This window comes from Felis catus, chromosome C2, assembly GCF_018350175.1.
Source record: "Felis catus isolate Fca126 chromosome C2, F.catus_Fca126_mat1.0, whole genome shotgun sequence".
Taxonomy (NCBI): Eukaryota; Metazoa; Chordata; class Mammalia; order Carnivora; family Felidae; genus Felis; species Felis catus.
In genome coordinates, this window is record NC_058376.1 from 45,611,230 (window position 1) to 45,633,331 (window position 22,102).

The 22,102-nt window shown below is 35.9% G+C and overlaps 1 protein-coding gene and 1 pseudogene across 5 annotated transcripts in view; one reads left to right on the forward strand and one right to left on the reverse strand.

The window, feature by feature from the left end:
- EPHA6 (EPH receptor A6) overlaps positions 1-22,102 on the forward strand; it is an 854,316-nt gene that overhangs the window by 686,956 nt on the left and 145,258 nt on the right. For all 5 annotated transcript variants that reach the window (XM_019839578.3, XM_019839585.3, XM_023238878.2 and 2 more), the window contains one exon: positions 13,343-13,468. In XM_019839578.3, the coding sequence (XP_019695137.1) occupies positions 13,343-13,468 (126 nt within the window). The remainder of the gene's footprint in view (positions 1-13,342; positions 13,469-22,102) is intronic.
- Positions 3,385-3,641, reverse strand: LOC123379807 (annotated as a pseudogene).

Sequence of the window (22,102 nt, forward strand, 5' to 3'; positions counted from 1 at the left end):
AAAACTAACATCCAGAGCATAAAATACTTTTTGTGGTGCCATAATTTATTAAATAATGCTTTTGAAAGTGGCTGGGTGCCCAAAGAGTCCATGCAGAAATAAAATGCACTCAAACTGCTTCCAAATGTTTTCCTTTCCAGATATATCATGTCAGAAGCTGCTATTCCTCTCACACTGTCGCTATATCCAAGAAGCTATAATCATGCACCACCACGAGAATATCTTAGCAAACTACCCAAATTTACATCCAAGCCAATATTGAAAACATAATAAAAAAACGTGTATGCTAAGTGAACCAGTAATCTAATAATACAAGAGGCTGAAACTGCTTTGGAATTAGCTCTGAAAAATACATTGATCGGGGCATTTTCAACAGTGAACAACACCTGCTAGCTCCCTTTTTCTCACTTTCTCTCTTTATAAAATCCATGAATCTCCTTCAGCAATTCTCACAGAATAGGATGTACCTCGACCCTCATTTTGAACTCAGTCTAATGGCTGCCATGGATGACCTAATGGTCAGTAGTAGTGAAAATGGTGGCACAGCAAGGGACTGGGAGATTGTCGGTGGAGGTATTATTTTAGGCAATCTGGACAGGCCCAGTTCATGTGGCTTAAGAGTAATAAAATCAGACTTCTTTGAGCCTGTTTCTATTTTTCTCCCTTATTACCAGCAATGAGTGTTACCTCAGATCAGACCTGGAAGTTAATATGGTTCCTAAAGGCACCAAGCTTAAAAATGGGAATGGGCTCAATAAAAATTAAAAGATACATAAAACTGAATAAGGCCTGACTCTCTTCAAGCCCATTTCACACTTATGATCATATTTAGAGATAGATCCCAACACACTGTTATTAGTTTGCTTCAGGCCACAGTTGAATTTGCTGGCTCAGATCTAGGAGAATTAGGCCCACAGAAAATGAATGGTGAGTCAGTCTCTCCCTCAGAGAACATCATCCTTAGTTCTGTGCTGCACATTTCTCTTGGGCTCAAGCAGTCAAGATTGCTCTGCCCTTGAAATCTTCTCTCTCTTTGTCCCTTAAATGCATAAATGAGAGGACACATATAGAATACTGAAAGAAATGAAGTGGAGGGTATGTATGGAGGCCCCTTGTCTGGCTGTTTGTGTCATTAAGTGTCCCCATCTGTCTGTCTGAGAATAAAGAGCATATGAGCTAGAGAGTATGGCTTTGCATGCCATAACACTTTTAATGACTCTGTTTTTGACTAACCCACTAAACCAATTACATGGATTTTGTCATTCCACCCTCAGAAACTGCTCTCAAAAGCATCAGTAACATTGTCATGAGTCAGGGAGATGTGGATGTGCTTTATACTTCCTGTGTTTACCTTCACAACTGACCCTGTATCCAGCATACCATGCCCAGTTCTGTCAGAAATAAAAATACAAAAATGAGAAACTCTTCAAAGAACTTATTGTAAGCTGTGTCATGAACATAAACAATTATACAGCAAGGAAAAATGTAAGTGAGAGAGGGAAAAGGGCCAAGAAAGGTTGGTAGAGGCCTTATGTGAGTGACTGCTTTGTATCAGATATTTTTTAAAACACTGTCTTGTATAATTGTCCTCCTAACAGACTGTTTTCTGCATGTTACTGAAATGGGAATTGAGGCTCAGGGAGTTGAAGTGACTTGAATACAGTCATCCAGCAATCTAGGGCACAGCAATGTCTTGAAACAGAGCCCCTCTGACTTCAGCACTGTGTGCTTTCCATGGCAGCCTTACTGCCTCCTGAGGGAGCACAGATGAGGGCAGATTATTCCAGCCATGAGAAAACGCAAAGCCTCTTAGATGGCATTTAATCAGGGCATTTAGAATGGGTCAGGCCAAGATAGGGCATTCTTACTTTGTGTTGGAAGGAGTGAGCCACACATTTAAGTAACAATGAAAATTCTTATGTGTTTGGAGTAAAAAGTCAAGAATTTTTGAAACCATTTTTTTAACAAAAAATATCGTGGAGTGCCTGGATTGCTCAGCGGTTGAGTGGCTGACTCTTGATTTCGGCTCAGGTCATCATCCCAGGGTAAAGGGATCAAGCCCCACATCAGGCTCCACACTGAGCCTAGAGCCTGCTTGAGATTCTCTCTCCCTGACCCTCTCCCCTGCTTGCTTGCTCTCTCTATCTCTCTCTCTCTCAAAAATAATAATAATAATAATAATAATAATAATAATAATAATAATGTGGTAATCAACATGTGAACATTACACTTAGGTGGTAAAATTCAGGTTGCAAATATAAGATAAACATCAAACAACACCATACTTTCAGTTTAACAGAAAGTATAACATTTATGGGGTACCTGGGTGGCTCAGTCAGTTGAGTGTCTGACTTCAGCTCAGGTCATGATCTTGAGGTTTATGGGTTCGAGCCCCGTGTCAGGCTCTGTGCTGACAGCTTGGAGCCTGGAGTCTGCTTCCGAGCCTGTGTCTCCCTCTCTGCCCTCTCCCCCACTATCACTTTGTCTCACTCTGTCTCTCAAAAATAAATAAATGTAAAATTTTTTTTTTTAAAAAGAAAGTATAACATTTATGACAGTCATGCTTAGCACCTAGGTTAGTACAGAAATGGGCAGGGATGTCATAGAGGTATGCAAAGATTTAACAGTTCAAAAACCCTTCGCACTTCTGAGAAAATATGAATGGGAAATATGTGGCAAATATTTCTGTAATATGGTAGTTCCAGTCCATTAGTGATCAGTATGCATTTAAAGTAACTGTAGCTGTTTTTGAACATGGAAAACTAGATTCAAAGTAAGTCTTTGCTCAACAAGCTAATGATAGTATGAATCCCTTATATTTAAAAGTATAGTTTAAATTTGAAAAGTTTAAGGTAAAGCATTTTTGTTTTTGTAGTAACTTTAAGATATTGACACTATGCTAATAAATAGGTACACTGCTGTGCAATTAATTCCATTACCATATTTTATATCTGTTGGTCATCATTAGCATAAATTTTATGCTTCAGAAGAAATAGATCAATCTAGCAAAATGGTGACAATTAATTTTCTTTTAAAGAGAGATTGACCAAATTTAAGGAAGAATTGATATCTCATTTTCAAATTACTGATACAAAATTACCAGAGAATAGTTATATATTTTGCCCAACATCCAATAATGCGCAAAAAAATTGCAAGATAGATGCATTTCCTGTTCAATTTCCAAAACTAAATAAAAGCTTCCTGACTGAAAGCATTTACATTTTTCACTCTCTAAAGTAAACATTAGAAAACAAAGTACAAAAAAAAAAATGATCTCTCAGCTTCTGAATAGCCCACTTAGTTACATAAAGTATTTTCTTACCAACACTTTCTCAAATTCAAAAGATATTTACTTCCTAAGAATATGACAAAACCGTCTTCATTTCAAATCATTTGGTCCGTTTCCATGGCAACACTGCGGGATTCCTTGGCTACTGTAAGTTGCATTAGTTGACTATGGAATTTCTCAATTTGCATCTTGATCTTGGTCTGTTCTATACACCAAACAAACTAAATCATTTGTTATTTAATTCACAAACTCCCATCAGAATATCTATATTTGAGAACCACACGTGTCTTGATAGGACTGACAAGGTCAGGGCCAAGAGACTGAATTCCTTCCGAGTCTGGTACTGCAGCATCTTGAGCCCATGATGGAATAGGAAAGGAGGCAAGGCCTGGACTGGAAGCAGTGCAATCTGGCCCACCTACCTCTGAAACCATACTTATTCCTTGGGTTTGAATTCATCAGTAGAGAGAATGTGAAATTTTTAAATGAGGAATAACATGATCTGAATTGAAAGGACTCAAGGATGTGTCCACCTAAGTGTCTACACCACGCAGGGAGGGACATGGAAGGAAATCCCACATGTTTACCTTGAGTGCAAATTGGCTACCTGGAAAAGTGGACATGTCTTTGCCACCACCACACCTTTATGGTACTACTTCAGTCATACACTTACGGTATCAGAATTGATGTAAAGTCATTGGAGTCTTGATTAGTTTTGTTCTCTATTGGCTATTCTCAATTATTTTCAAGACTTACTGTGTTCCTTGATTATTTTCAAGACCAAATTCTCGAAATGATAACTATTAAACCAAATTATCTTGTTATCTAATCCATACCACATACATGTCAAATGAATACCATTCTTTTTTTTAGGGTTTTATTTAAATTCCACTTAGTTAACATACAGTGTAATATTAGTTTCAGATATACAATACAGTGACTCGGTGCTTCCATACAATACCCAGTGCTCATCACAACAAGTGCACTCCTTAATCACCATCACCTATATCACCCCCCCACCCACACTCACACCTACACCTCACTCTGGTAGCCATTAGTTTGTTCTCTGTGGTGAAGAGTCTGTTTCTTGGTTTGCCTTCTCTCCAAATCAGTACCGTTCGACCTTAAAAAGCTAACAGGTCTTTGAAAGGAATTTCAATCACTTAGCCTTTAATGAGACATGTTTGGTATTATGTTTTAGCACATTTTTTGGTAGATAAGACGGCCAATGATGTTATCACTCATATCTGGAAGTGAAACTAAATCCATAAACATTCTCTTTCATGCTTTGTACATGAGAGACAACAGTGTGATACACCTGACAGCAAGGTACATGCTAGCAACCAATGACTAATCCCGACTGAAGGCAGCCTTAGAAAATTACAAAGAGGCAGAGGCAGCCTGCCTCATGACCTCTTTATCAAGTGTACAAACTTCCCTTTAATAATGTGACAGATATACCCACAGTTTATAAATATTAAATACATAGCACACTCTGGCTGCAAAGCTAAATAGATCTAGCTCTCATACGCATGGATAAATGCTGCTTAGCAGCTCCTTAACTGACACCTTGGCACCCGAGGTAAAAAGCATTTTTATAAAAGAACATATAGGGTTTTGTTGTTGTTGCTGTTGGGTGTTGTTTAAAGAACATATGAAGTCTGACCCCAGAAAGAAAATCTGGGTAGCAGTCCGCTGACCAAGGCCCTGTGTGGTGACTCCATCAGGAAGACATGCTTTTAAAGTACAGGTCACCCCTTCACCACTTCTTAGATAAAAGAACTCTAGAATTTAATTTTTTTTATTAGAATTTTACTTGTCCCTCATTCCTAAGTGCTTCTTCATGAGCACTTCGTGGAAAGTCACAAATCTCATTGAACTTTAATAATTATACACAGTTTTGAGGATATTTATACTATTAGAGTATACATGGTTTTAAAATCTCTGATGTCAAGAAAACTCAGTCTGTTATTTATCCAAATAAAGTCAAACTGCCTTTGAACTATTCATATAAAGGTGGTTTTAATTCAACTCAATAAACATTACATCGAGCCCCCACTATGTGCAAGCTCTGGGACTGGACATACAGAGGAGAATAAAACGTGCATGACTTGTCCCTGTTCTTCAGGGATCACATCCTAGTAGAAAAGACAGACATGTAAGCCAGAAGTCACCTGATGGCAGCCCACAGGCTGAACTCAGCTAAGAGGTATGTTTTTGATTTGATTTCTACAGTGTTGTTTAAAACATCTGAATTTGTTGCCCTTAGCCAGAACTTTCATTTGACCCAGTGCCTTTGTCATCAGTTATTTTTGGTCATCAATTTGACATACCTATTTATTATACCCGAAGGGCCATAAAGGCATTTGCATTTGGTATTACAAAATTGTAAACAAATAAATAATGTATCTATGATAGTGTTCTACCTCTGTTCTAGTAGCTAAGACTAAATGGGGGCACAGAGGAAAGAATATGAGTTCTCCCTGGGTATGTCGGGCATGTTTTGACAGTAACCAGAGGCCAGAAGGGCTTTTCAAGAGGAAATGTCACGGAGGCATAGAGACATGCCATGGTAGGTCAAGTTTAGGGAATTAAAGAAGATAATATTTCTCTCTCACTATTGAGCGCTTACTTTTAGCCGCTAACAGGCACTTCCCATGATGTGCGGTAAACCAGTATAAGTGATATGTTTATTATTAGCTCCATTTTTCAGATAAAGAAATTATCAGAGAAGCTAAATAATTTACCCTAGATGAATCAGCTGGTGAATGGTAGAATCAAAATTCTGGTCTCAAGCCTAGGCATTTTCAAAAAACTGATGAATGTGTTGGCATATTGCAGCTTTAGTCAGGACAGTTTTTTAATAATTAAGATTCCAAGTCCCACCACATACAAACATACGTAAGACCACTGGACATAATCCGTATTTGGGGAAAATATAATTCAATGTAACAAATGGGATAAAAAAAATTATGTAAACAGATTTTTAGAACTTAAAGGAAATTCGGCTAAGTGCTAGTCCAAGTTCATCATTTTACCGGTAAGTAAACTCAGACTTTAAAACATTTGTTTTTAAAGAGTCAGAGAATGTCTACTTTAAATATAAATTTAAAAATACTTTAATAAATGTTTTTTTTGATCAGCTTCAGAATATCTTAATTCTTTGTTAATGCTAGCTTTAAAAAAATACAACCACCATAATTTTATCATGCATATCCTAAAAGTTTAAAAACAACTCAAGGAAAGCTACAGATTTCTTTTTAAAAGCATTGCAGAAATAACTCATAAAAATCCAGCCATGAAACTACCCTTTTTGCTTCAATACTTTTATTGTGACCTATTGAACAACAACAGGATGATAAATCTACAAAATTCATATTGCAGTGACCTGAAGGATTAAAAAAAAGCCAAAACCAAACAGTAATGGTTGCATGATCTTTAATTGTATTTGGTGCTGCAGAATCTTCATGGAGATTAGCTGTGTAGCTAGCTAAAGAGGAAAACATGAATTTAGTTGTAGGCATATTTCCATTTATAATAATTTAGGAAATGAAAAGATTTTGTAATTGTAACTTTGGCTTAGCTTAGTTAGAATCATTTCCTGAAAATAACAGTATCCTATCAAAAATCGATTTCCTCTTTTTGTACTAGAAATGTATGTTGTAGTGCCAAGCAAAAACAAAACAAACAAAAAAATAGGTGCTTCAAAATATTTACTGAACAAATGAATAAGTGTATGAATGAGTTATTTATGAATGTAATAGTTCCCTTTCACATGTTAGGCCTAATTGATAATTAGGTCTCATCTAGGCTGTTGGCCTAGGAAGCAGTTGAACAGGCTCAGTACTCCTTTAGATCCTCGCAAGATATTTGCCAAAGGAGCAATTTATTACTTTTCATCTAATCATTTTTTCAATCCACTTATTCCATTTGCCTTTATTGAAACCCTACTCTGTGCAACTTCTGATCAAGTTAAAGCAGACAATGTTGGGGTCCCATCTGGCACACCTACTACACCACGATGAGGCAGGTATCTTTTCTCCACCAAACTAGGCACAGCAGCTTAGTTTTTCCTGCATGTTACTAAGTAAAGAGAATTAAAGATTTCTTTGGAGTAAAAAAAAAATGTATTCTTTAAATGCCTTTTTTGAAAATGGCTTCTTACTGTTTCTGGTCTTCCTTCAATGGTCATATAACTCTTAGAGTCTGAGGCTTCAACCACCATCACAAAAAATTAGGAAGCATATGTTCAAACAAACAATGAGCTAATGGTTTTGTTTTGTTTAGTTTGTACTTCTCTTGGTAGAAGAGAGAATGTGTACTCTATAAATTTTTGGAACAGAAATAGAAGAGAGGCACACAGGAGAGAAAACATGAGATACACTAGGACTGGAAGAAAACACACTTTCTGACGCAGGATGAGTGGAATGGACAGGTAGACAAACAGCAGGTAGATAGACATACGGATGGATAGGCAGGCATATGTATAAATAGAGAACAAGTAGAGAATCTTTGAACATTCTGAAGTGAGAATTCCTCAAGAAAAATAGCCCTTGAGATAGCCTTTGGTTTAACAGACTATGTCATCATTGAACTTTGCTCATTCACACTGTAGCTCAGAGGTACCATCATTAACCTAAACCACGCAGTCATGTAGTAGCTACCATATGCCTGTTAAAGAACTGAATACTGGATACTTAAGGCTGAAGAAAGGATCTCTGCTCTGATGCATACATACTCAATTCTCAACTCTCCAAAATTTTAGTCATTCCCTTTTCAGTAGACATGTTTGAGCCAAAACTCTCTACTATGTGAATACTAATTTGTTTATGTTATATATTTATTCAGATATACTTTGTTACCTTTTATATTATTATAAAATACAAAATACAAAAGGAATAAAATTATTTTGACATAATATTCATTTTATATACTAACAGCATAAAATGTATCACTATAGGATCTGATGATTAAGTTCAGCTTATTTTGACACTTAATTTCAAATAATACTCATACCACACATGCACAATATACACGAGATGCTACATATTTAGGACTTTTTGTGATTTCTTTTTTTATCAGTGTAGATCATCCTTGCATCACATTATAGTTGACAAAGAGCTCTTTTTAGCAGTTGGAGACGTGGCTTTTCCGTTTTCTGTGTGTTCTGTGTGTTTGCTTGGACCTTGACTACCTATTTTCTAATGTATACACAAGGTTGAGAACCACTGTATAAGGAACAACATGGCTTCTGGGATGACTGCCTGAGGCTAGGTGAAATCAAGGCCTTGCCCTAATTGTTCAAGCTCATGAAGTAAATGTTTTCCTTCATAAATACTTCAGCATTTTTCTCACTGTTTTATTGTTTAAACAAGCATTCTCCAAAATTCTCTGAGTATACACCTCTAACAATAAAAATGTTGAGCACTATACATGGGGAGTATTATGAATATATTTTATTTACAATTTATTTAATACACATGGGTGCATATATTTCCAGTTTACAATTCTAAACTGTATTTAACTGCGTCTAGGTGTTCTTTTTCTACACATAGGTCAAAATGTGTATCTGCAAAAACAAAACAAGATGGCGACGATTTGAAGTAGCCACATCTGAAAAAAATTCATTATTATAGGGATATTTCCTTTATTAAATTTTTCAGACAAAATTAAATTACTGATGCATGATCTTCAAAGAAGAGATTTTTGTCTGTTCGGTTTTTGTGTATGTGAGTGGTGGAGGGCAGTAGTTCTGCATTAGAAAATGTAATCAGCCTACCTCGGTTTCTCACCCAAAGAGATTTCTTTTTAAAAAAGAAATTAGGACCGTTTAAGGATATTGTCTTATATTTATGATTATTTACTTTAACCCTTACAAGCAGCCCCATGAGGTAGGGTCAGTTGTTATTTTCACTTTACATATAAGGAAATTAAGGCGTAGAATTTAAAGTCATAGTCAACTTTTTACACAAATTCTTAATGATATTGAATGTCCAATGTAAAGTTATTTCAAAGAGATCACTGCAATATCAAAATGAAATTTTGTTTCATTTGGTTTAAGTGTTAAATATAGTTTACTATAACTCATTGAAAACTGGTTACTCTATAGACCACATTACTTTCAGATAATCTGGGCAATCAGAATCCTCCATTAATTGATCAGACCAGATGTCAAAATTCGAGCCATGTCAACTTCTGCTTTTTTTACGCTGTGGTTACTAGCAACCATTATTTTAAGGATGCTTTACTCTCAGACAATGTTTCTCAGTGGTGTTACTAGCATTTTGAGGGAAATGCTCCTTTGAGCAGTGGGTATACCAGTTATTGCGATGCCTTTGGTTCACATGCGGACCCTCACTCGCTAAATAATGTCTTTCCCCAGTCATAATTTGCAGTACTCCCTAAGCAACCTTGACAACCACTGAACTACTGAAGGACGGATAAATTAACTCCTGCAGCCAGTAACTTATGTTAATTTACCTTATACCAGTAGTTAATAGTGTCTTTTGTTAGTGTGATACTCAGAAGTGTTTGGAATTATATTTGAGTAGTGTTGCCAGAGTTAGCAAATAAAAATACAGGACACCTGATTATCTGGTAACTCTATATTAGAGATAATGTAATGCTAGTGTCCTATCCTGGTGTCTCTTTAACTCACCAACTCCAGATCACTAACAAATTGGAAACTCACTTGTTTGAGATTTAGAAAAGCATGTGTGAAGTGACACATCTTATATTTCAAATTTGTAGTGGCTAAAGGAATACTTTCATCAAATAAAAATCTAATTTATATTGACAAAGAGTCTGTTGAATGCACAAAATACTGATGGACATTTATATTTATCCTGCTACAGGTGTTTGATGTTGTTCATTCTTTAACTACAATATAATTAATAAGTTCCACAATTGCTTATTTATTTTGTTGTTGTTGTTTTGTTTGTTTTATTTTAAATCCACTATAGTTTACATACAGTGTAATATCAGTTTCAGGTGTCCAATACAGTGATTCAACACTTCCACACAACACCCAGTGTTCATCACAAGTGCACTCCTTAATCCCCATCACCTATTTCACCCGTCGCCCCACCCACCTCCCCTCTGATGGCCATAGTATAGTTAAGAGTGTGTTTCTTGGTTGGTGTCTCTCTTTTTTCTTTGCTACAATTACGTATTAAAAAAATAAATAAATAAAGACAGCGAGGGCCAGCAACTTAAGCAGTAGAGCAAACCAGACTAAAATTACTTCATATCAAATCCCAGAAGGTTCCTGAACTTAATTTCTTGTAGATTAAAAGATAAGGGAATTATAACAAATAAATTCAGCTTCATTATTCAATTGTGAAAACAGAGCTATAATGTTTCATGCAATCTCTATTGACATGACTGACCCTAAGGAGGAAACTGATAAGGCATTATTATCACATAATATCATATTTCAATTGAATACTATTCATGTACACCAGCTTTTCTGTTTGTTTCATATATTAAAAAATGACAGTCCCTTAAGGAAGAAATGCCACAATAAATGAAAGACCTTTTAACCCACAGTAAAGAAACATCACAAAGCCATTATGAATGATGCAGCAGGTTTAGGAAAATGAAAGCTGCTATTAAATATGACAGGCTGTCACAACAATAGAAATAGTAATCAATGTAATCATAGCAATAAAATAATATTTGTATTTTGTTTCTTTCAAGGAGTTAAAATAATGGACATCTTTTCTAAGTTAACAATTTCACATAATATGGCAAAATAATAGAAAGATAAAAATCTCTAAATCTGAAGCATATTAAAATTATTTAAAGTCTGCTCTACACACTTTTGTTTTTCTCAAAATTTCTTTTGAGATAATTGCATTTATATTCTTTTTTCTTTCCTGTGCATGATTATGTTCTTTTGTTTTTTGTTTTTTTGTTTTTTTTTTACAATCTAGTATTCTTTTTTCTAAGTTTGTCTGTTTGTTTGTTTGCTTTTGAGCGAGAGTGTGCACACAAGCAGGGGAGGGGCAGAGAGAGGGAGAAAGAGAGAATGGCAAGCAGGCTCTGCCCTGGACTCAAACTGAACGAACCATGAGATCGTGACCTGAGCTGAAATTAACCAACTTAACCAATTGAGCCACCCAGGTGCCTCTACAATCCCATATTCTTGAACCAAACTTCTTATCACTTGGCTTCAATAAGTCCATAATCAGCTAGAATTGGAATATTTCTGTTTTTACCACCTATAATAAAATCTGAATTTCTTATAATTATTTTCTCTGTTGTAAAATCACCACTTCTTTTGTAACTTTAAGAATACAGTATAAATATATAATTGTCTCTACCTGGTATTCAGTAATGCTCCGTGGTGATGGGTACTTTCTCAGACAGTGTTGAAACATTGCAACGTGGAAAATGCCTTGCATGGGAAACATTGTACATGAGGAAATATTTGTGCTCAATGATATATACACCCCATGTAATAGCAAAGGAGAAATTAGATTCATTGTTCATCAAAAGTTCCCTCAGAACTACTGCTTGGCACTTTAGCCACATCTCTTCATGTTTAAGGGACTCAAACTCTGCTGGACCTTTCCACTAAAGCCTCATAAAATCAACAGCAAAACAAGCTTAATTACAGCATTTGATTTTCTTTCCATGCTTTCTTTATTCCAATGCACAATAAATAGGCCTCACCCATTAAAATATACATTGTAACTTCGCTTTCTAAGCATTTCTAAAGATCTAAGAAATCCTGGCTTTTCTTTAGCATCAGCTCTCTCTGTAGAAGCAAGTTGTATAGAATGTGTTATACCAGGTCCCTTTAATCCTGGTCAGATTTCAAAGAGGCTATGAATTTTAACATATTTTAGGTGCGAAATTTGTGCCAAGGAACAGAGTGAAGTCTCTTCAAAAATGTAAGACTTGCTAAAACTGAGCCTGAGAGGATTGATTTAAGGTCTCTTTATTTGAAAACTGCTGGGCCTGATTTGAGCTTCAGGGGCCCCAAATGATGTGCATTCCTTATAACCATCAGTGTAACTTGCTTTTAGAGTGTTACTGTGATTAAACTTAGATATACCATATCAATTACCAGTACTGCCCATGCACTGATAGTGCATGTATATTAAATTTTCTTCTGAATGATTTTAGTGTCTTTCAGGTCATTGAGATACCAAATTATAATGCTGTTATTCCAGACTGAAGGGTTTCTGATTCATATTCAGAGAATAGCAATCTCCCAAATAGGAAATGGCTCATTATTTATTTTTAATCTACACTGGGAAGATTTTGTCCTAGGAGTCTGCCACCTAAGTGACATCACTTCCCTTTTTCATGCCTTAGTTTGCTAGTCTATAAATGAGAATTTTTTGACTGGATGACCTATGATGTCTTTTCCAGCTCTGACATTCTTTTATTCACAATTCATGATATAATCTTATGAATAAACTTCCAAGTGGTTTCCTGTTGGGGTTTTTTTGCTTCACAGTAGCCTTCTTAAAAGTGAAAAAGCATGTGGTTCTACCTGTGCAAACTCTGTCTTCTCCCTAATAGAAAGGTGTAACAAATTAAGAATTGTGGATATGGATTTCCTTACCGCTATTTCAAAAACATATATAATTGCTGGATGGTGTAAAAGCTTTCCTCATTTTAAGCACCACTGCTGATAGACCTAAAGCAAAACACTGCTTCTTCCAGTGCAGCTTTGATCTCAGATCCCGCTGTGGCTGTCTCCTGCATGTCTGTCACTCATGTGGACGACTCTGCAAATAGACAACCTCAGTGACTTTTATTTATATCTGCTTTGTCAAATGTAGGTTTAGAAATTTTATCTTCACATTCTACTACTTGTACATCGTTTGGGATTGTAACTAGTTAAGAGTACTTTCTTTTCAAAACCTAAGTTGATTTTTTTTAATTATGAATAAAAGTGCATTCGTTCCTTTTAATTTTATAGCTTCCTTGTAAGGTTTGATGTTTTTATTAATGATAGGATTTTTTTTCCCCAGTTAAATGATCAACAGCTTTTCCACAAATAGATTTTGATTAATGTCCATTTTTATCTCTTAAAAGGATCCTTCCCGGCCATTGGGGTGGAGGCGTTTTGCCCCAGCTTCCTGAGGGCAGGGTTTTTAAATAGCATCCAGGCCCCGCATCCAGTGCCAGGGGGAGGATCTCTGCCCCCCAGGATTCCTGCTGGTAGGTATTTCAGGTGAAGTTTTCTGCCACCATATACAGCACAGGACTGTGCTCACAACTGAAAGATACACAATACAGAAATAAATATTTCTAAGATATATTGTTGAAAAAAATACAAGTGACCTTTCTTTAATGCAGGGACCACATTTGTAATATCTAATGCCGTGAAAGTGGTAAAAGGAAGTGGAAGACAGATCTGTAACCTGAACACCCAGTTAGCATACTGCTGCTGCCTCCTCTAGAATAATTTTTACATAAATAAGGACTAGAGCTTCAGATCTCAAATTGTATAACTCAAGAATAAAAATAAGATAAAGTGGAGCTACTTTGCCACTTGGAATTCACTAGAAAAGAGAAATAAAAGCAGCATTATTGACAGGCAATTCCATGTTTGAGCAAGTTTATAGAGATTTAATTAAAGTTTAATTTTACTAAAGAGAAATGATTGGAAGAAAAGCCAGAAAGTAGCAAATTTGAAACTTGAAGAACTTTTTTGAAAAACAAAATTAATGCACAGTTTCCCCTTAAACATGTCAGTCTGACCAAAGCTGTATTTTATCAATGAAAGAAAGAAAATACAGGGAATTAAGCATTTTTCTTCATGTTTATTTATTTATTTTGAGACACAGAGAAACAGAGAGCAAGTGAGAGAGGGGCACAGGCTCTATGCTGACAGCACTCCAGGGCTTGATCCTACCAACCATGAGATCACGGTCTGAACCAAAATCAAGAGCTGGATGTCTAACCGACTGAGCCAGGCAGGCACCCCGGAAATCGAAAATTTTTAAATGCAATTTCAGGGGCGCCTGGGTGGCTCAGTTTGGTGAAGCATCTGACTGCAGCTCAGGGCATGATCTCATGGCTCATGAGTTTGAGCCCCTTGTCAAGCTCTGTGCTGACAGCTCAGAGCCTGGAGCCTGCTTCGGATTCTGTGCCTCTTCCTCTCTCTGTCCCTTCCCCACTCACTCTCTGTGTCTGTCTCACAAAATGAATAAACATTAAAAAAAATGGTAAAAAATACTTTTAAAAAATGAAATGAAATGAAATGAAATGCAATTTCAAAGTTTAGTAAATCACTTTCTGGATTATCCATGATATTATTTCAGAAACAAATTGTTTTTTTCCCTGCCAATTTATAAAATATCAAGCTGCCTTCTTCTGTTGTATAAAAGATATAAACCCACTTTATATTTTATATGTGTCTTAGAGAAATAGAATTAGGGTATTGATTCTTGGAGTTTTGTTTTGTTTTGTTTTTTGAGAGAGAGAAGCAGAGGGCGAGGGAGAGAGAGAATCTTAAGCAGGCTCCACGCCCAGTAGGCACGTCATGGGCCTCAATCTCACAACCATGAGATCATGACCTGAGCTGAAATCAAGAGTCAGACCCTTAACCAACTGAGCTACCCAAGCGCCCCTTGGAGCTTTATTTATTGTAATTCTAGGGGCACCTTGGAGGCTCAGTTCCTTAAGTGTCTGACTTGATTCTGACTCAAGTCATGATCTCATAGTTCATGAGATCCAGCCCACGTCAGCCCCCCCACTGGGTGTGGAGCCTGCTTAAGATTCTCTCTCCCTCGCCTTCTGCCCCTCTCCCTGCTGTATCAAAAACTTTTTTTAAATTAGTGTAATTCTGCTGTTTTTTAGTCATAATTGTGCCACAAATTATGGTGATGACATCAATGTATTCAGGAGGGCTGGCCCAGCCAACCAATCCTGGGAATGTTTGAAGACACTAGGAAATCCAATAAAAACAAAATTCCAACACGCACATTTCTTGCTTTTCTTAACAATATTATACCAACAAGGCCTAACATTATTACATTTCTATTTTTCTGTTGCTCTTCAATTACCCTTGCCTTCTTAATTAAAACATACAAAATAGCAAATCGTAAATATGCTTTGATGTTGTTTGGTTTTATCATTGGACAATTACCGATATGGTTGGAGGCTTTGTGGCCAGCAATGCCACTGATACAGTAGGAACCAAAACTACATGAATTTAAAACTAGCAGTTTTAATTCTAATGAGTGCCACTTTTTTTTTTCCTCTTTAGAAACAAAAATGGTATCAGTTGCTCAGAAATGTTATTATTCTTACTGTTGGTGGTGATGGTGGTGTTGCAAAAGACACAAAATAAAAATCTATGTAAGCTAAGCTCTCAGAGCTGCAAATATAAAAAGGCAGTTTTCACATATATTATTAATATCTCAGTGATTAGAATTGAGGAATGGATGATTTGTAGTTTAATAGCTTAATCCTTAACTCTTAATGACAAATCTCAGTGGATTTAGGTATGTTTGGCAGAAATGACATTACAAAGTTCAGAAGTAACTTGAATTATTCAGCATTACTGCTAAAAATAAATAAATAAATAACCTTTGTCATTTAGCCACTGAGAATAATAGAAGAAAGATGATGTTTCTATAGCACATACACAGAAGCAACTTTCTAGAGAGAGATCTGAAAGAACACTCTAGCACTCTGTTCTTCTAGGCTTTAAGCCAAATTTGCCTCCAGCTTTCATAGGAAAGAAAACTCAGTTCAGTTTCCATGACTTACATACAAATCAGGTGTAACAAAATTGCTTCATAAAAAATTTATAGATCTAAACTTGTTCCTGTTCCCTCAAACTGAAATTAACTCAACTCACTTTTCCTGGCTTATATCACTTTGATAAGTGATCCCTGTGCATTTCCTCTGGCACTATTCAGTAATGACTGCTACAATTTCAAAGGTAATTTTTATCCTCTTACATTCATCTATAGGTTATTTCCCGAGAATTTCCTTTATAATTTTGTGTAAAGGAGAATGAAGTAGTAATCATGAGTTTTTATTCTTTCATATTTTTTAAAAGTATTTCTTTGCTATCTAATAAATGAACTCATCACCCGTTAGGTTTAGGACATCATCAAGAAAATAGTTCCTCCCTTGACCTGTACCGTGGCACTTTGAACAGTTGGCCAATGTTTGATGGCGACTGGGCAGCAATCAATTTGCTTTATCCCAATTGATTCTTTGTCACAGTACTTTCAGGGTCTCAAAAGACATTAGCTATGTGATTCAAGGAAATCACAAAGCCTGTTCTAATGATGGTGCTAATTTAGTTCCCAGTTACTTATCTTAATCGAATTTAAATGAGATACACGATGATGTTTCTTATAAAATCATTTATTTGTATTCATGTCGCACTATGCTATCAAGGAACAGTGTTTATACAGTACTTATTTTTTTAAGTCTATTTATTTAATTTGAGAGAGAGACAGAGAGCACACACACACACATGGGAGGGGTAACGAGTGAGAGAGGGAATACCAAGCAGGCTCTGGTCTGTCAGCACAGAGCTCAATGGGGGAGTTGCACTCATGAACTGTGAGATCATGACCTGAGCCAAAACCAGGAGTGGAACTCAACCCACTGAGCCACCCAGGTGCCCCTATAGTACTTATTTTTGCACTAACTGCAATGAATCATTTAATTATGAGACCCAGAAAGCAGACAAGCCTAAAATCAGTATTTATTTAACTATTGTCAATTGTTTATACTGTCTATATGACCTTTTTTATGTCTAGAAAGGTTGTAGTAAAGAGTTATCTTTCTTAGTTTCAAATAGAGAAAAATGCCAGAAACTAATTGACTGAAAATTAAATAGCAAGTATATTCATATATTTATTTTCTTTCTTTTTTTAAATTTATTTAAATTCAAGTTAATTAACATATAGTGTAATAGTGGTTTCAGGGGTAGAATTTAGTGATTCATCGCTTACGTATAACACCCACTGCTTATCCCAACAAGTGCCTCCTTAAAGCCCATCACCCGTTTAACCCAATCCCCCCCCAACCTCTCCTCCAGCAACCCTCAGTTTGTTCTCTATAGTTAAGAGTCTCTTATGGTTTGCCTCCCTCCCTGTTTTTATCTTATTTTTCTTTCCCTTCCCCTATGTTCATCTCTTTTGTTTCTTAAATTCCACATATGAATGAAATCATATGATATTTGTCTTTGACACACTTATTTCACTTACACTCTAGTTCCATCTAGATACATTGTTGCAAATGGCAAGATTTCATTCTTTTTGATCACCCAGTAATATTCTTTGATGCAGTGCCTTTCAAGCAGTAGTTACTCAATAAAGTAAGAAAAGTCACAGGAGAGAAGAAGAGACAAGAGGAGAGAAGGAAAGAGGAGAAGGAAGCTGAGAGAGGAGAAGGTAGAATGGCAGAACTGATATTATATTTTTTAATGCAAAGTCTTCCCCTGTTGTATACCTCCTTATTAAAGTCAAATTTGGGGCACCTGGGTGGCTCAGTTAGTTAAGGGGCTGAGTTCAGCTCAGGTCTTGATCTCAGAGTTCATGAATTCAAGCCCTGCATCTGGCTCTCTGCTGAACACAGAGCCTGCTTCAGATCCTCTGTCCTCCTCTCTCTCTCTGCCCCTCTCCCACTAATTCTTTCTCTCTCGTGCTCTCTCGCTCTCTCTCTGAAAAATACATAAACTTTAAAAAATTAGAATCAAATTCTACCTCTCTGAAAAGAAGTAATGCCCCCTTTCTAAATGTATAATCAGTCACGTACTCTAAAATGGAAATAAATTGTCCTCTTTAATACATGTAGTTATTTCTTTTTTTTAATTTTTTAATGTTTATTTTCAAGAGAGAGAGAGAGAGAGAGAGAGAGAGAGCATGAACAGAGGGGGGGCAGAGAGAGAGAAAAACACATAAAATCCAAAGCAGGCTCCAGGCTCTGAGCTGTCAGCACAGAGCCCGACATGGAGCTAGAACTCACAGACTGCGAGATCATGACCTGAGCTGAAGTTGGATGCTTAAACAACTGAGCAAGCCAGGTGCCTCCATCAAGTTATTTCTTTGATTTAATTCTGTAGGCATACAGTATCTGAAAGTAGGATGGAACATTTTTATCTGTCACAGAGCACTGATTACAAATAGGGTCTTAGATTTGTGGCTTATCGTATGACAGACTCTGCCTCTACCCAAACCCTTTATGTTTTTGGCGATTTCATACATATAGCATATACAAATAAAACCAGCATAATAAAGTTATTGAGAAATAAAATTACACAGTTACAATGATAGGATAACATATGGACGTTTCCTGATTTATTCTTTTCTGTCACTGCACAGCAATAACTATCTGACATTGTGTAGTATCTTAAATTTACACTAAGATCCAGACATTACAATGTGTCTTAAAAACTAGACCTACTTATAAAATATAAAAGCATACTCATTATCTAATATTTACTCAGAAAATAATAACCTAGGTTAGTAGGTTTAGATCATCGAAATTCTAGGTTACATATTTAACAGTTTTTAGTCAGTTGTGGGAGACTGTATTTTTCTTTAATTAGGTACATATTACATATATATTTATATGTAAATATATATAATTTACTATATATAATATTTATATGCATATACACACATTATACACACACACATATATATATATAATATTTACTTAATTATACACACATACACACACACACACACACACACATGATTCAAGACCAAACTCAAACATACGCTTTAAACTAACAAGATTTATCAATTATAACCAAAGTCTATGAAAGAGAAAACAAAGGAAACAGGCAGCATGAGGGATTTAGAAATAGATAAATTCTGAAAGAAATCATTGTTCAAGATCTTCCTAATACTTCCTTTGTGGTTAATCTTGGAAGCTCTTCAGTTGTTGAGGGACTGTTCTTCTGAAACACCATCTCAGTTTGTCTGCTAGTGCTTTAAATACAATGCTATATATAATCTTCATTGCCTTCCATGTGTTAGGTTCAAAGTAAATGGCAAAGATGGAGTGAATCAATCCCACGAGACTCCTCTGCTTACACTGAAACAGATAGCAGGAGAAATACGAACATATGGGACCCAAACACCAGATTTGCAGTCACTAAATATATAACTAAAATAATGTTTACTATTATTTTTTTACCCTTTGAAAAAAGATTTGAATGAGCCTTCTACTCAGATAGCCAGACTTTTTCATATCCTCATGAGTGTCCCCTGACTAGCAATGTTAGGAAATGAATTCACAGTCCGATTTTCTATACACTAACAACAGATCTAAGTAGACCATTTCTATAGCAAAGGACTTACAGAGCTAAGCCAATATTAAAATGTCTTCAAAATCCATTAACCATGATTATCAATATTTTCCTTTCCACATTTCATGTGAAATCCTATCTGATATGGAGTCAGGGCAAATATTACATGCACTATTATTCAGGCAAAAAATTTTTATTCAGAAGGCATATAGTTTAGATGGTAGAAATAAGTTAGGAATGATAAATAAAGTTGAAGCTGCAGAGATTCTCAGAGCTAGTGAATATAATATCAGTTTTGATGCATACAGAGGACTGAAGAAAAGCAGTAACACAAATATATAAGACTAAGTGGCAGACTTTGAAAGAATATATGTAAGTTAAGGAAAATTGGCATGAACTCAGTATGCCAAGGGAAATCAACAGTAGGAAAGTATATAACTTTTAAATACAATTGAACTGCAGTTCAAAAAAATCAAAGTAAACCATCTCATTTTTTATATGTTCAGGCATTCTAAAAAAGGTCAGTAACTTTGCTTGAGATCCATAATTTGATATTTCAAAATTAATCATTTCTGACAAAATATTTATATTGGCTATAGTTCTGAGGATGATTATTCTTTTCATATTTTTATGTAGTATAGATGACAATTGACCTTATTTTATCTTTAACAAAATATTGTTGTAATAAATATGCATAGAAGATAAGAGACAGTGGTTTACTTTTTAAGTAAGAGACTTTTAAGAGGAGAAAAGCTCTTTAATTAAAGGATGTATATTTTATACATTTCTGCAGCTGAGAATGTTGCCAATTACCTTGAGTGAGGTGTGTGTGAATCAGTATTTGCATGTGCCCACTCAAACCAAAAGCTAATTATAAAGGGTATAGGAAAAACTGGATTAAGCATACAAAGTAAAATCCTGAATAAATTATTCAAAACATGAACTATGGTTAAAAAACAAAAAAGAAAAACTTTCATCTGGATTCCTAACTCCTGGATTCTTTGTTCCTTGACATTTGTGTGATTCCACCTAGGACCCAATAGCCCCTACTCAGTACTTATTTTATATGGTTCTCCCCAGAGAACCCTCCTCCTTGAAAGTTTGTGCATCTGCAAGCTTCAGAAGGAAACGCTGCAGAACTGCAACTATTAAAAAACTGGCATGGGAAATCTGGGGCAGGAATGGGCAGGAGAACAAGATTATTCTATCTCAGGACTGAGGAGTGGCATAGAGAAAAGAGAGTCACTGATAAAATGACAGAGACCACTCCCAGCCAAGAGAAGCACAAGGAAAGTGATATGAGTAATTGTATTTCTAGTCATGTCCCCAATAAGCTACCCCTTTAAAATATCTACACACTCTTATTGCTATGTTAGATGCTTATTTAAAAACACTTTTTGGGATATACTGGTAGTTTCAAAACCTGTGCAAGAGGGGCTGGCCGGATAATGTCAATGTGTGTTTAGTCTGCTTCCTCTATGGCTTCAAGTCAGTTGGTTCCAAAGAGCACAGTTCTTTGACTTACTGAGGAAAAATACACAACAGGTTAAAAAATAATTAAAAACTTACAGAAGACAATGTGAAGATGTTTCTTATCCCACATGGGATAAGAAAACTCAGGATGGGAGCATATACAAAATTGAAGGTATAATTCAAACTTTCAAATAATATCCAGTTTGTGAAACCTTTAATCAATTGCAGAATTTACGAATTTAAGGACTCCTATAGAGTCCTGATGTTGTAATAAAGGTCATGGACTCAGATTTCTAGTGGATTATACTGTTTCTTTGTCAAAAATAACAGACTCTTCACCAAGAAAATAGACATATGATCATATATGTAAATATGTGCATACAATTTCAGGAGGTCTCTGGACACCTTGAAATCCATAAATGAAGAATCCTAGGTTCTTATAAACTCAATGTTTTAGAGAGTTATATGTAGTTGACATAAATGGACATCATTATCCTCGTGTAAGATCGACAATGCATTTAAAAGAAAAATTTTAAAAATAGAGCCGCAAGATGCATTTGATATCAAATTCTTGAACATTTATAAAGAGAATTTCAAGGGGAGGGGCCAAGATGGCAGAAAAGCATGGAAGTTTTTTTGCATCTATCCTCTCTGAAATGCAGCCAGATCAACACTATCCATCTGCACACCTAGGAAACCATCTTGCACACCTAGGAAACTGATTTGAGGATTAACATAACAATCTGCACGACCTGAACCACAGAACTTGGCAGGGCTACTCCAAGGAACAAATCAAAGCACACCTGGTGGAGGGTCCAAAATGTCACTACGAGTAGGGTAATAAAATAGCCAAAGTCACAACAACAAAGAACAAGTAACAATCTCCCAAAAAAATACCTCCTGAATGGCCAGGCCCTGGACAGTGTATGACCATCGTTTAATATAGCAGTGCTTGCAGGTGCAGAGCACACAACAAGCTTTTAGAACACAAAGGGACAGAAAACTCGCCAAAATGACAGAACAGAAGAATTCTCCTCAAAAGAAATTCCAGGAAATAGCAACAGCTAATTAATTTATCAAAACCAATTTAA